Here is a 15,531-nt window from a genome sequence, read left to right on the forward strand (position 1 = left end):
TATGAGACTTCACTCAAGGCACATCTTACTTTACAAACTTGTAATAAGACATTAGACTATACAACTAAGCTTTGTTTACTGTGTGCCAGTCACTGTGCCAAGTGATTTACATGCCATATCTCATTCAATGATTATAACAACTCCATGAGGTGAGAGCCATAATTTCCCCCACTTTACTGGTGAAAAAACTGTCTCAAAGAGATGAAATATTTTGCTCAAGGTCAAACTGATAGTTAGTGAAGGAGCAGAGATGTGAACCCAGAACACCAGACTCAATGCCGGGACTCTTATCCACTATATATTTCTCCTGGTATTGGCCTTTTCATGGTACCAGAGAAAGGATATGGCAGCTTGTGAGTAGATAGATGCTCATTCTGAGCTCCTGGAATGGAACAAGGACAAGGTAAGCGTTGGCCAGGCTTTCCTGGAGGCAGCTGGTACACTAGTCTGCAGTATTCATCTGGAGGAAGGGAATGCATTAATGATAGTAGGAGTTTATAAAGTAAGTTAATTCAGAGGCGTGAGTGTTTGTCATCAGGACACAGAAGAAAAGAACAGGAGACAGCAGAATATTGACCTCCTTGCAACCACATAAGTGAGGTGAGCCAAGAGCAGGCAGGAATCTAAGTCACAGTAGAGCCTGAACTGAGCAAGTGCTCCCCTTGGTTGCCCTGACAATGGGACCTCCTTGCATTAAAATGTTATTATCATGTGGAAAGACACATGCATACAAAGTAAAGAGTAATTCGGTGCAGAGCAAAAGTGTCAGGGAGGAGTTTGGGAGGAGTTTGTGTAACAGATAGAGGATCAGACCTTAAGGGAAAGAATTTCACTTATGTATTAAAAAGTTGATGTTCTCAGGGTGTCTTGGGTTCTGCAGACCTATTGTGCAGGATGCTGTCCATGTAAACAATAAGTTATACACCTGCAGTTTTATGCTTCCTCACCTCTCCTGCCTGATGCCCTCACTGTATGGAAGGACAACCCTAGGAAGCAGAGTGGGCAGGTCTATAAGAGCCATGCACCAGGGTCCATTTCCAGGCTCTCTTTGTTCCATTGGACAAAGGACAAGGCAGCACAATCCTACCGGGCCTGTAGCATGTTCTCCATGAATTTTTATTAGGATGGCCTTTTGCCAATATCCCCAACTTAGTCTCCAAATCACTCAGTCCTTCAGCTTATAAAATGGGTTGTTATAAGAAACAGTCCCATGAAATTCATTAATGAGCCTCACAGAAGTTTTTATTCAGCATTTATTTTAGCACCTACTATGTGCAAGGGTCTGGGGATACAGTAGTAAATAAGATACACTGAGTCTCACAGAGCTTATATTCTAGCAAGGGGAGACTACCAGGAAACATTATTTGCATGCAAATAACGCCTTATGATCAGGATGAATCCTCCAGGGGTAAGCTCAAGGCACTATATAAGAACAGGAGAACCTGGATTTGGTTAAAGATGGTGGAGTAGAAGCACGTGTGCTCACTCCCTCTTGCGAGAGAACCAGAATCACAACTAACTGCTGAATAATCATGACAGGAAGACACTGGAACTCACCAAAAGAGATACCCCACATCCAAAGACAAAGGAGAAGCCACAGTGAGACAGTAGGAGGGACGCAATCACAATAAAATCAAATCCCATAACTGCTGGGTGGGTGACTCACGAACTGGAGAACAATTATACCACAGAAGTCCACCCACTGGAGTGAAGGTTCTGAGCCCCATGTCAGGGTTCCCAAACTGGGGTCCAGCAACGGGAGGAGGAATCCTCAGAGAATCAGACTTTGAAGGCAAGTGGGATTTGATTGCAGGACTTTGACATGACTGGGGGAAACAGAGACTCCACTCTTGGAGGGCACACACAAAGTAGTGTGCACATCAGGACCGAGGGGGAAGGAGCAGTGACCCCATAGGAGACTGAACCAGACCTACCAGCTAGTGTTGGAGGGTCTCCTGCAGAGGCAGGGGGTGGCTGTGGCTCACCATGGAGACAAGCACACTGGCGGCAGAAGTTCTGGGAAGTACTCCTTGGCATGAGCCCTCCTGGAGTCCACCATTAGCCCACCAAAGAGCCTGTAGCCTCCAGTGCTGAGTCGCCTCAGGCCAAACAAGGAACAGGGAGGCAACTCAGCCCCACCCATCAGCAGACAAGTGGATTAAAGTTTTACTGAGCTCTGCCCACCAGAGCAACACCCAGCTCTACCCACCACCAGTCCCTCCTATCAGGAAGCATGCACAACCCTCTTAGATAGCCTCATCCACCAGAGGGCAGATGGCAGAAGCAAGAAGAACTACAGTCCTGCAGTCTGTGGAATGAAAACCACATTCACAGAAAGATAGACAAAATGAAAAGGCAGAGGGCTATGTACCAGATGAAGGAACAAGATAAAACCCCAGAAAAACAACTAAATGAAACAGAGATAGGCAACCTTCCAGAAAAAGAATTCAGAATAATGATAGTGAAGATGATCCAGAACCTCGGAAAAAGAATGGAGGCAAAGATTGAAAAGATGCAAGAAATGTTTGACAAAGACCTAGAAGAATTAAAGAACAAACAGAGAGATGAACAATACAATAACTGAAATGAAAAATACACTAGAAGGAATCAATAGCAGAATAACTGAGGCAGAAGAATGGATAAGTGACCTGGAAGACAGAATGTTGGGATTCACTGCCATGGAACAGAATAAAGAAAAAAGAATGAAAAGAAATGAAAACAGCCTAAGAGACCTCTGGGACAACATTAAATGCACCAACATTTGCATTATAGGGGTCCCAGAAGGAGAAGAGAGAGAGAAAGGACCTGAAAAGTATTTGAAGAGATTATAGTACTTTCCTAATGTGAGAAAGGAAATAGCCACCCAAGTCCAGGAAGCACAGAAAGTCTCAAACAGGGTAAACCCAAGGAGAAACATGCCAAGACACATAGTAATCAAATTGACAAAAATTAAAGACAAAGAAAAATTATTAAAAGCAACAAGGGAAAAATGACAAATAACATAAAGAGGAATTCCCATAAGGTTAACAGCTGATTTCTCAGCAGAAACTCTATAAGCCAGAAGGGAGTGGCATGATATATTTAAAGTGATGAAAGGGAAGAAACTACAACCAAGATTACTCTACCCGGCAAGGGTCTCATTCAGATTTGATGGAAAAATCAAAAGCTTTACAGATAAGCAAAAGCTAAGAGAATTCAGCACCACCAAACCAGCTCTACAACAAATGCTAAAGGAACTTCTCTAAGTGGGAAACACAAGAGAAGAAAAGGACCTACGAAAACCCAAAGCAATTAAGAAAATGGTAATAGGAACATACATATTGATAATTACCTTAAATGTGAATGGATTAAAAGCTCCAACCAAAAGACACAGGCTCAATGAATGGATACAAAAACAAAACCCATATATTTGCTGTCTTCAAGAGACCCATTTCAGACCTAGGGACACATACAGACTGAAAGTGAGGGGATGGAAAAAGATATTCCATGCAAATGGAAATCAAAAGAAAGTTGGAGTAGCAATACTCATAGCAGATAAAATAGACTTTAAAATAAAGAATGTTACAAGAGAAAAGGAAGGACACTACATAATGATCAAGGAATCAATCCAAGAAGAAGATATAACAATTATAAATATATATGCACCCAACATACGAGCACCTCAATACATAAGGCAAATGCTAACAGCTATAAAAGAGGAAATCAGCAGTAACACAATAATAGTGTGGGACTTTAACACCTCACTTATACCAATGGGCAGATCATCTGGACAGAAAATAAGGAAACACAAGCTTTAAATGACAGAAGAGACCAGATAGATTTAATTGATATTTATAGGACATTCCATCTGAAAACAGCAGATTACACTTTCTTCTCAAGTGCACATGGAACATTCTCCAGGATAGATCACATCTTGGGTCACAAATCAAACCTCGGTAAATTTAAGAAAATTGAAATTGTATCAAGCATCTTTTCTGACCCCAATGCTATGAGATTGGAAATCAATTACAGGAAAAAAAATGTAAAATCACAAATACATGGAGGCTAAACAGTGCACTACTAAATAACCAAGAGATCACTGAAGAAATCAAAGAAGTAGAAAAAGAAAAACATAGAAACAAATGACAACGAAAGCATGATGACCCAAAACCTGTGGCACACAGGAAAAGCAGCTCTAAGAGGGAAGTTTATAGCAATACAACCCTACCTCAAGAAACAAGAAAAATCTCAAATAAACAACCTAAGCTTAAATCTAAGAAACTAGAGAAAGAAGAAGAAGAACAACAAAAACCCAAAGTTAGTAGAAGGAAAGAAATCATAAAGATCAGAGCAGAAATAAATGAAATATAAACAAAGAAAGCAATAGCAAAGATCAATAAAACTAAAAGCTGGTTCTTTGAGAAGATAAACATAATTGGTAAACCTTTAGCCAGATTCATCAAGAAAAAGAGGGAGAGGACTCAAATCAATAAAATTAGAAATGAAAAACGAGAAGTTAAAACGGACACCACAGAAATACAAAGCATCATAAGAGACTACTACAAGCAATTCTATGCCAATAAAATGGACAACCTGGAAGAAATGGACAAATTCTTAGAAAGCTGTAATCTTCCGAGACTGAACCAGGAAGAAATAGAAAATATGAACAGACCAGTCACAAGGAATGAAATTGAAACTGTGATTAAAAATCTTCCAACAAACAAAAGCCCAGGATCAGATGGCTTCACAGGTGAATTCTATCAAACACTTAGAGAAGAGTTAGCACCCATCCTTTTCAAACTCTTCCAAAAAATTGCAGAGGAAGGAACACTCCCAAGCTCATTCTACAAGGCCACCATCACCCTGATACCCAAACCAGGCAAAGATACTACAAAAAAAGAAAGTTACAGAACAATATCACTGATGAATATAGATGCAAAAATCCTCAGCAAAAGACTAGCAAACAGAATCCAACAACACATTAAAAGGATCATACACCATGATCAAGTGGGCTTTATCCCAGGGATGCAAGAATCCTTCAATATACACAAATCGATGAATGTAATACACCATATTAACAAATTGAAGAATAAAAACCATATGATCATCTCAATAGATGCAGAAAAAGCTTTTGACAAAATTCAACACCCATCTATGATAAAAACTCTCCAGAAAGTGGGCATAGAGGGAACCTACCTCAACATGATAAAGGCCATATATGACAAGCCCACAGCAAACATCATTCTCAATGGTGAAAAACTGAAAGCATTTCCTCTAAGATCAGGAACAATACAAAGATGTCCACTCTCGCTACTCTTTTTCAACATAGTTCTGGAAGTCCTAGGCATGGCAATCAGAGAAGAAAAAGAAATAAAAGGAATACAAATTGGAAAAGAAGAAGTAAGACTGTCACTGTTTGCAGATGACATGATACTATACATAGAGAATCCTAAAGATGCCACCATAAAACTACTAGAGCTAATCAGTGAATTTGGTAAAGTTGCAGGATACAAAATTAATGCACAGAAATCTACTGCATTCCTATACACTAACAATGAAAGATCAGAAAGAGAAATTAAGGAAACAATTCCATTCACCACTGCAACAAAAAGAATAAAATACCTAGGAATAAACCTACCTATGGAGGTAAAAGACCTGTACTCAGAAAACTATAAGACACTGATGAAAGAAATCAAAGATGACAGAAACAGATGGAGAGGTATACCATGTTCTTGGATTGGAAGAATCAATATTGTCAAAATGAGTATACTACCCCAAGCAATCTACAGATTCAATGCAATCTTGATCAAATTACCAATGGCATTTTTTACAGAACTAGAACAAGATATCTTAAAATTTGTATGGAGACACAAAGGACCCCGAATAGCCAAAACAATCTTGAGAAAGAAAAACAAAGTTGGAGGAATCAGGCTCCCTGACTTCAGACTATACTACAAAGCTACAGTAATCAAGACAGTATGGTACTGACACAAAAACAGAAAGATAAATCAATGGAGCAGGATAGAAACCCCAGAAATAAACCCACGTACACATGGTCACCTTATCTTTGATAAAGGAGTCAGGAACGTACAGTGTAGAAAGGACAGCCTCTTCAATGAGTGGTGCTGGGAAAACTGGACAGCTACATGTAAAAGAATGAAATTAAAACACTCCTTAACACCATACACAAAAATAAACTCAAAATGGATTAAAGACCTTAATGTAAGACCAGACACTACAAAACTCTTAGAGGAAAATATAGGAAGAACACTCTTTGACATAAATCACAGCAAGATCTTTTTTGACCCACCTCCTTGAGTAATGGAAATAAAAACAAAAATAAGCAAATGGGACCTAATGAAACTTAAAAAAGCTTTTGCACAACAAAGGAAACTATCAACAAGACAAAAAGACAACCCTCAGAATGGGAGAAATTATTTTCAAACGAATCAAGTGACAAAGGCTTATCTGGATCCAGCCAAGCAAATAGAAGGAAAAGAGCCCTCCAAGCAAGAGGGCCAGATGGAAAAAGACCCTCGGGCAGAAAAAGGTTCTTTGAAGCACTGAAGGAACACTAGGGTGCCTGGGGCCTCGGAAGGGAGATGGTGGGTGGCACAGACACAGCTGGAGAGGTACGCAGGGGCCAGATCACACAGAAAATGAGCCTGATTCCAACACCAAGAATAGGGGTCCACTCTCTGAGAAATAGTTTCTTATTTCTCTCAACACCGCGGGTTGTATAATTGACAAGATTCTCTTTTTTGTATTATCTCTTTCTATGAAGGATAGACCCAATTCTATGCCAACCTTGAACATGGTCATGGGACTTTACAGTTGACTTTTAAAGCTGATTCCTGCTTAACTGAGTACCTGAACTTGCTTTTCTATCTCCCCCACCCCATATTTTATTATTTTTATGTTATGCTGTTATTTTCTGTACCTCTTATAAACTTCCTAAAATCCTTTCTGGGATAAGATGCGCTAAAGTTCACATAAAATAAGAGTAAATATCATGGTAACTTGTTCATTGAGTCAGGCTTGGTCACTGCTCAAATTCCCGTTGCATTTGAAGGTGAACTTCACATTCTCAAGTTTGTGGAGGGCAAATCATTTAACTTCAGTGTATGTTTAGAGGCCCCCAAGTTTTCATTTATTCTGCTTTCTTTCTTTCTTTCTTTCTTTCTTTCTTTCTTTCTTTCTTTCTTTCTTTTCTTTCTTTCTTTCATTTATTTATGGCTGTGTTGGGTCTTTGTTGCGGTGCACGGGCTTCTCATTGCAGTGGTTTCTCGTTGCGGAGCACAGGCTCTAGATGCACGGCTTCCATAGTTGTGGCTCATGGGCTTCAGTAGTTGTGGCTCGTGAGCTCTAGAGCGCAGGCTCAGTAGTTGTGGCACATGGGCTTAGTTGCTCCGTGGCGTGTGGGATCTTCCTGAACAAGGTCTCGAACCTGTGTTCCCTGCATTGGCAGGCGGGTTCTCAACCACTGCGCCACCAGGGTAACCCTATTCTGGTGTCTTTAATCTTTTTACTGTGTAAATTTCCCTTTAGAAGATGTGAACATGGATCATCACTTCAAGTTGAATGAGAAGATATAAGATCAGAGAGAAAGGAATTAGAGCAGGATTTGGGGCAAGGGTGACCATTGAGAAGAAAGAAAAAGACAGCAGTGTTCAGAAGTTCTGAATGTTTCTGAGTCAACTAAATTTGAAAGTAGGTACATTGTCACTTCCCCCTTCATCCTTCTGAAAATTCCTATCCCAAAGCCTTAGGTAGGGTCACTCACAGTAGGATATGTGCCAGGGTGGGGTGGAGGGAGCCATGTGGCCCAGAATGGGGTGTCAGAGCTCAAGCGGGATGAGAAGGGCATCTGAGTAGGAGGAGGGGTGCTTGGTATGGAATATTGGAACGGAATCAGGATCGGGAGGGAATCCATGCAGGGGTGAGGTGGGAGGTAGCCTGGCATGGTGTATTGGAGCCCAGGTGAAATGGGGCGGGCATCTGTGTAGGAGGGCTGCCTACCATGAGGTGGCAGAGGCCGGTGGGGTGAGGAGGTCATCTATCTGGGAGAGCAGCCTGGCAGAGGGTGTCAGAGCCTGAGTGGGTTGTGAAGGGCATCTAGACAGCGGGAGGGAGGTCGCAGCAATGGAAGGTTGATTCCATACCACGGGGAGGAGGGAGGGAGAAGTTAATCAAACAAGTAAATATACTGCATTAAGTATAATGGAAGCCAGGTTTCTCACCATCAAAGAAGGGGGTTATAAATATGTAAACAGGTGTTGGTCTGAAGTTAAAGTAACTGTTTGAACCCATGTTTTTGCTATAGATACATATAGAAATAAATATAGATGTAAATATATGTCTGTATATATATGCATATATTACATACACATATACACTTGTACATACACTGTATTCCTGTCTCTGTCCACTGAGAGGACCTGACCACAGTGGTGTTCTGATTCAATGAACACATCCAGTGTCCAGGTCTTGGCATGTGGATACTATTGTCCCCTGAAAGGAACCAGGAATTCTTAGAGATGACGGTTGGTTCCATGGCTGGGGCTGGGAAAATCCAAGATGAGTGTGGAACAGTGAGTATCAAGAGCCTGGAAATGTTCATATGCTTTAAGGTAGAAATTCCTCATTTAGGAAACTATCTAAATGAAATCATTATAAATGCTGAAAAAATTTTAGCCATAAATATGCTCATTACTTTACTGTGTGTAATAAGGAAAATTGGAAACAACCTAACCAACGATAAGGTAAATCACCCAAAAAAGTAATAAATATTCACTGAATTGGATGTTTTACAGATATTAAAAGTAAGTGTGTCAGAATGCTTATATTATAATGTTAAATTATAAATACAAAATCTAGATTCAGTATGAGTACAACTTCTCACCGAGATCTGGCTCTTCCCTGCAGCCTTCTACAACCCCTTCTCCTATATCTCATGTACCCCAGTGTATATCAGTGCCTTGAGGTGTGGTTGGCATTCTTGCTCTTCAGTATCTTGACTTTTGTGTTCTCAAAACCACCCATCCTCCCAGGTTTATGCCATTTAGTAATACCACTCTCTACCACCCTACCCACCACCATCATCTGTTGTCATTCTCTACACCAGCCTCATTCACAGAAGACCAAGGTACCACTTTCCCACAGTTCCTCTCATTTCCAAGTCTTACATGTCCTAGGGAGCTTCATTGGCCCCAGACAACACATCCTGGTCTCTCATTTTACTTAATTTACATCCCAATGCCAATGTTCTTCTTCCCGTCTAATCTAATTTAGCAACCTGAAGCCAGGCCCTTTGGACTCGTTATTACACAGCACTGTTCAGCTTTGAAGTTTTAAACTTCCAGACCCCACTGTAAATCAGTTTTTCCACTCTTTACTTAGCAGTCTCAATGTTCTTGTCCCTCTGTCCTAATGCATCTACCCTGTTATCCTGAATCTTTGGATAGCTATTAATTAGCAACCTCCTTAAGACTTAGGTTAAGTGGCAGTTTTTATATAGCAACCTAATTAAACAACTTCAGCCTGGCCAGATTCCATGCAGTCTTCCCTTGCCTCTTCTATTAAGTTGTGAATGAAAGATCTGGTTTTAAACCCAACGTTTTAATATCAACAGATATTTCTCTTTTACTACATGAGTCACCATGTTAGTAAAAATACCCTTACTTCAATATTTCTATTCATCTAGAAGGTAAAAAAAGCTTTACCTTAATAAAAAATAATAATATAAATAAAAAGGATCTGGACCTGGGGGAAAAAAGCTCAGATAATCAAAATGATACACAAAAGTACTCATTGATAATCAAGGTTCTCACTTAACCCAGAGGGCCCTATAAATTCTTGACAGTCCCACAAAGAGAGAAAAGAGATTACATTCTGTTCAAAGGAACTTTCTTATATTTTATTGAAAGATTCTAGTTCTTTGAAAATGAGCAATCCTGAATGAAATGGTAACTTCTGTTTAGTTTGAGAGAGTCTGTTAAAGACAACCTCAGTTCCCTAACCATTCCGATGAAGCAGAGTTCACTGTTCTTGGTTTTACAAAATTACAATGATATAACCAATCATTTATTTTATTTTATGTCATGTGTAAACTTACTATTTAGATTTAAGGAAAGTAATATTCAAATTAATATTTTAAGCAAGGTTTGAGACTTATGTTCATGGATTGCAACAACTAATGTACGCTTTGTGGAACTATCTGCGTTTAATGGAGTCTCTCGAAGATTAGGATGACTCAACTGACAGTCTTTAAAATACGTTTGGGGTCATTTTACAACATGGTTTCATTTCTTAATGTTTGTGTGTCTTCTACTACATCACTTTTTCTACTTATATTTACTTTCCTAGTAGGGTACTGTTGTGTTATGCCTCTTAAAAAGCTGTGTATATGAAAGTCTCACCAGCGCTAATCCTTTTAGGCATGAAAAAAAATTATCTGTATAGAAAGTAAATAAATTCTTTATGAAGTAAATAAATTCAGGAAATAAATTCAACCCAGTAAATGCCTCGAATATCTACTTGGTATGATATCTAATTTACTTATTTTCCAGATGAGGAAATTCAGGGTTAGAGAGATGATTTGCTCATGATCACATAGGTAGTAAGTGATGGAGCTAAGACCCAAATGTATTCCGTCTTACTCCTGGCCCAGTGCTCTTATCGGAGAAGACACCAAAATGGAAGGGGCTTATAACCCAGACATGGTCAAGAAACAAGAAATAAAATAAAATCATAGATTAGAAAGTATATCTAATGACATCCTTGGTATTAGCAATGGATCCTTCTTAGGGCATTCTTCAAAAGCATAAAATATAGTTTAATATATAGAAAGTAAATATACACTTTTTTTAAAGATAAGTTTTTACTCTATTGCGTAATAGAATATTTACATTCATGGAAATGATAACTACAGCCTAAACTGATGATATACAGTGAGGACACATTCAATTTTAGTTTCCATAATCTCTTCTTAAGAACCCAAAGAGTTTATCTAGTGTTTGTTTGCTAGGGCTGCCATAAAGAAGTACCACAAACTGAGTGGCTTAAACAAGAGAAATTTGCTGACTCACAGTTCTGGAGTCTAGACATCTGAGACCAAGGTGTTAGTAGGGTTGGTTCCTTCTGAGGGCTGTAAGGGAGAATCTGTCCTGTGCCTCTCTTCTAGCTTTTGATAGTTTCTTGGCAGTCTTCAGTGTTCCTTGATTTTTGCTGCATCATCTCCATCTCTGCCTTCATCTTCACATGGCATTCTCCCTGTGTGTGTGTGTGTGTGTGTGTATCTGTCTGACTGTCTATGTTCAACTTTCCCCTTTTTATAAGAATAGCAATCATGTTGTATTAGGGGCCCACCCTACTTTAGTATGACTTCATCTTAACTAATTACATCTGCAGTGACCCCATCTCAAACAGGGTCACATTCTGAGGTACTGGAGGGTTAGGACTTCAACATTTGAACTTGGGGGTGGGGAGACACAGTTCAACCCGTAACACTAGTGATATACTCTAGAAAGAGTACTGGTCATGGGACAAAGGAAAATTAGAATCAATTTTGAAACAAACTTAGTTTCATAAAATCGAATGTTTAAAAAAAAATCTACCAATTCACTCTACCAGTTCCATTACATGTAGAGGGGGTTTGTCACGTCTGAAAATAAGCATAACTATTCTAGGAATATAAGAGGATTCTGCAGAGAGAAAAGTTGGTAATTCCACTGGATGCCACCTCCTCCCCAACCCTGGAACTTCTATCTTTTGCTAAGTTTCATCATGGCTGAGCTCCATCAGACAAAGCTGTGCAGTGGTTCAGGGCAACCAGGGGCATGCTTGCTCCAAGTACGTCCCCTTTTCTATGTTGCACCCTGTTAGGGAGATGCCAAAGTAAAGGGCTCCAGAAGCCTACTAGCTCTTTACTCACATCTCTTCTTCACTTCCCAGCACCCACGGAAGAATGGGCTGGAGAGCCTAAAAGAAAAACAGTACTAAACACAGGACGACCTCCCTTTCGTTGACTGAGGACTGAGGCTGTGATCCTAACCAGCTTTTACTTTAGAATAAGTCCTCTCTGCTTCCTCTCACCCTCTTAAGCAATTAGACTCCTTCCGAGTTTACTCTTTAGTACCTCAGGTATGCCCAGTCAATGCCACGCTGGCTGGACTTCATTTGTGAGCCTTCATTATACTGAAAAAACATTCAAGTCTTTTTAAACTTGTGCGCTTTTTCTCCTGATGCTTGTGTCATTTTAATTATGAATATTGTCCAGAGCTAAGAGACTCCATCAATAATAATTGCAACTGTGGGAGGGGATATTAGGTGATCCTTTAATATGAAGAGCAACATTGGTGGTATTGTTCATTTGATTTCTTGCCTTTATTGCTTATTATATGAGTTATTATATGAAGAATGTATGGATAATATTATCCAGGCCTAAGTCCTCTTCTAACTGTTAGATAATTTTCTCAATCTGTATGATGTGAGGTGAAAGATCGGTTTCACTGATAAAATGTTTTTAGCAAAATAAATATATTATATTCTATAAAGAATATAGGTCTTAAACCGCCCCCAAAAGGATGTTTCAAACAACTTTCCCCTAAAGAATTACAGTTAAGGGCTTCCCTCGTGGCACAGTGGTTGAGAGTCCGCCTGCCGCTGCAGGGTACACGGGTTCGTGCCAGGGTCAGGGAAGATCCCACATGCCGCGGAGCGGCTGGGCCTATGAGCCATGGCCGCTGAGCCTGCGCGTCCACGGCCTGTGCTCCACAACGGGAGAGGCCACAGCAGTGAGAGGACTGCATACCGCAAAAAAAAAAAAAAAAAGAATTACAGTTAAGATAGCCCATGAACCAGAATTTGCAGGACATTTGGATTGAATTTTGATGTCTGATTAGTTTTATAGGAGATACTTCGTGGTTATCCAAAACAGCATACGATATTATAATTCCTTTGAAAACCAAAAGGGTCTGTTTTCATCTTTCTATCAGCAATATTAATTGTTCTTTAAAATCCAGGAACCAAAAATTTACATTACCTCATGAAAACATAACTCTTAATTTTCAAAGAAAATCTGATAGTGGTTTATTAAAAAAAAAAAACACCTAAAAACTATTGTAGGACCAAAGATAAACACATCAGACTGAGTCACAAAGCTTTCGGAAATTCATCCCCAGCATTCTGATCTCCATTTATCAGTGACATCCTAATGTCTCTGCTAGTTACAGAACCTGCTGGGAAAAGAAAGAAAACTCTGAGACACAGTAGATCACTGGATAAATCACGTCCTTTTCCCAATGACTTTTTTACTATTTATATTTTTATGCGGGGTTTTTCACCCAAAGATTAGTGGTACGGATCCCACCGATGAAGGTGAGCATTTAAAACTTTCATCAAAATAGCAGACAAGAAACATTATCCATTATCCTAGGAAATTTGTCCATAGCAATTTTTAAAAAACATTTTATTGAAGTATAGTTGATTTACAATGCGGTGTAAATTTCTGCTCTACAGAAAAGTGACTCACTTATAGACATATATATACTTTTTGATATTCTTTTCCATTATGGTTTATCATAGGATATTAAATATAGTTCCCTGTGCTATACAGTAGGACCTTGTTGTTTATCCATCCTATATACACTAGTTTGCATCTGCAAATCCCAAAGTCCTAATCCTTCCCTCTCCACCCCCTTGGCAACCACAGTCTGTTTTCTATGTCTGTGAGTCTGTGTCTGTTTCGTAGATAAGTTCATTTGGGACATATTTTAGAATCCACATGTAAGTGATATCATCTGGTACTTGACTTCCTCTATCTGACTTACTTCACTTAGTATGATAACCTCTAGGTCCATCCATGTTGCTGCAAATGGCATTAGTTCATGCTTTTTTATGGCTGAGTAATATTCTATTGTATATATATACCACTTCTTCTTTATCCATTCATATGTCAGTGGACATTTCGGTTGTTTCCATGTCTTGGCTTTTGTAAATAGTGCTGCTGTGAACACAGGGGTGCATTCATCTTTTTGAATTATAGTTTTGTCTTCATATATGCGCAGGAGCGGGATTGCTGGATCATATGGCAACTCTATTTTTAGTTTTTAGAGGAACCTCCATACTGTTCTCCATAGCAGTTTCACCAATTTTACATCCCACCAAGAGTGTAGGAGGGTTCCCTTCTCTCCACACACTCTCCAACACTCCGTGGCAATTTCCTATAGGATGATATAAAGTTTATTGTTGGAAATATGGTATAACTTAGATTTTAAATCTCTGACTGAAATCCTTTGTGAAAAAATGCAGTTAGTAAAAGAAAATAATCAAAGAAATGAACATATGTCTGATCTCTGGACATACTTTTTTTCAGGGCCTAAGACGACGCACTTACCTGAGCAGCCTGTGGCTGAACAACCAAAGTGGAAGAAGAAAATAAGGAGTATACTCCTGTTAATGAGAAAACTGGCAGTTATTATAAAGGTATGGAACAATGAAACTTTTCAAGTTAATAGCAATACATATACAAAAGCTGATTAGACTGGTTTGATTTAGTTTTGATTAGATTGGTTTGATTTATTCTTCCCTTGCATCTTCCAGCTTCTGGTAGCCCCAGGAGTTCCTTGGCTTATAGCAGCAGAACTCCAACCGCTGCATCTGTCTTCACAAGTTCTTTCTGTGTTTCCATATACAAATTTCCCTCCTCTCAATAAGGACACCGTTTTGGATTAGGAGCCCACCTACTCGCATGTGACTTTGTCTTAACTAATTAAATGTTCAATGACTTAACTTCCAGATTAGGTCACATTCTGAGGTACTGAAGGTTAAGACGTCAACATAGCTTTTTGGGGCATACAAAATTCAACCCGTAACAAGATGACTTTGAGATGTTTGGAAGGTCCACTGAACTTCAGTTTATTCACCATTCATCATATGGGCTTTCTTTCCATGTCCTTACAAGGTCCACCATTCTACAATGTGAAAAATTCATAAGAAACTCTTGTTAAAAATTAAATATAGGGTTTCCCTGGTGGCACAGTGGTTGAGAGTCCGCCTGCCGATGCAGGGGACGCGTGTTCGTGCCCCTGCCGGGAAGATCACCCGTGCCGCGGAGCGGCGGGGCCCGTGAGCCCTGGCCGTTGAGCCTGCGCGTCTGGAGCCTGTGCTCCACAACGGGAGAGGCCCCAGCAGTGAGAGGCTCTCGTAGTGCAAAAATAAATAAATAAATAAAATAAAGAATTACACTTAAGATAGCCCATGAACCAGAATTTGCAGGATATTTGGATTGAATTTTGGTGTCTGATTAGTTTTTCAGAAGATACCTTGTGGTTATCCAAAAGAACATACGGTATTGTAAATGCTTTGAAAACCAAAATGGTCTGTTCTCATCTTTCTATCAGCAATATTAATTGTTCTTTCAAATCCAAGAACCAAAACTTTACCTTACCTCAGGAAAACATAACTCTTAGTTTTCAAAGAAAATGTGTTAGTGGTTTATTTAAAAAAAAACCCAAAAACAACGTAAAAACTATTGTAGCACCAAAGATAAGG

General features: G+C 39.5%; 1 protein-coding gene across 3 annotated transcripts in view; it reads left to right on the forward strand.

The window, feature by feature from the left end:
• The window catches only part of LOC308618578 (MOB kinase activator 3B), a 231,954-nt gene that overhangs the window by 213,496 nt on the left and 2,927 nt on the right, over positions 1 to 15,531 (forward strand). For 2 of the 3 annotated variants that reach the window (XM_081236627.1, XM_081236628.1), the window contains exon 4: positions 14,354 to 14,463. In XM_081236627.1, the coding sequence (XP_081092753.1) occupies positions 14,354 to 14,419 (66 nt within the window). In that variant the 3' untranslated portion in view covers positions 14,420 to 14,463. Of the gene's footprint in view, positions 1 to 14,353; positions 14,464 to 15,531 lie in introns of those variants that run through there. The other variant, XR_014016033.1, reaches the window with a different exon arrangement.

The sequence above is a fragment of the Mesoplodon bidens genome, assembly GCF_964165515.1.
Source record: "Mesoplodon bidens genome assembly, chromosome: 6".
Taxonomy (NCBI): Eukaryota; Metazoa; Chordata; class Mammalia; order Artiodactyla; family Ziphiidae; genus Mesoplodon; species Mesoplodon bidens.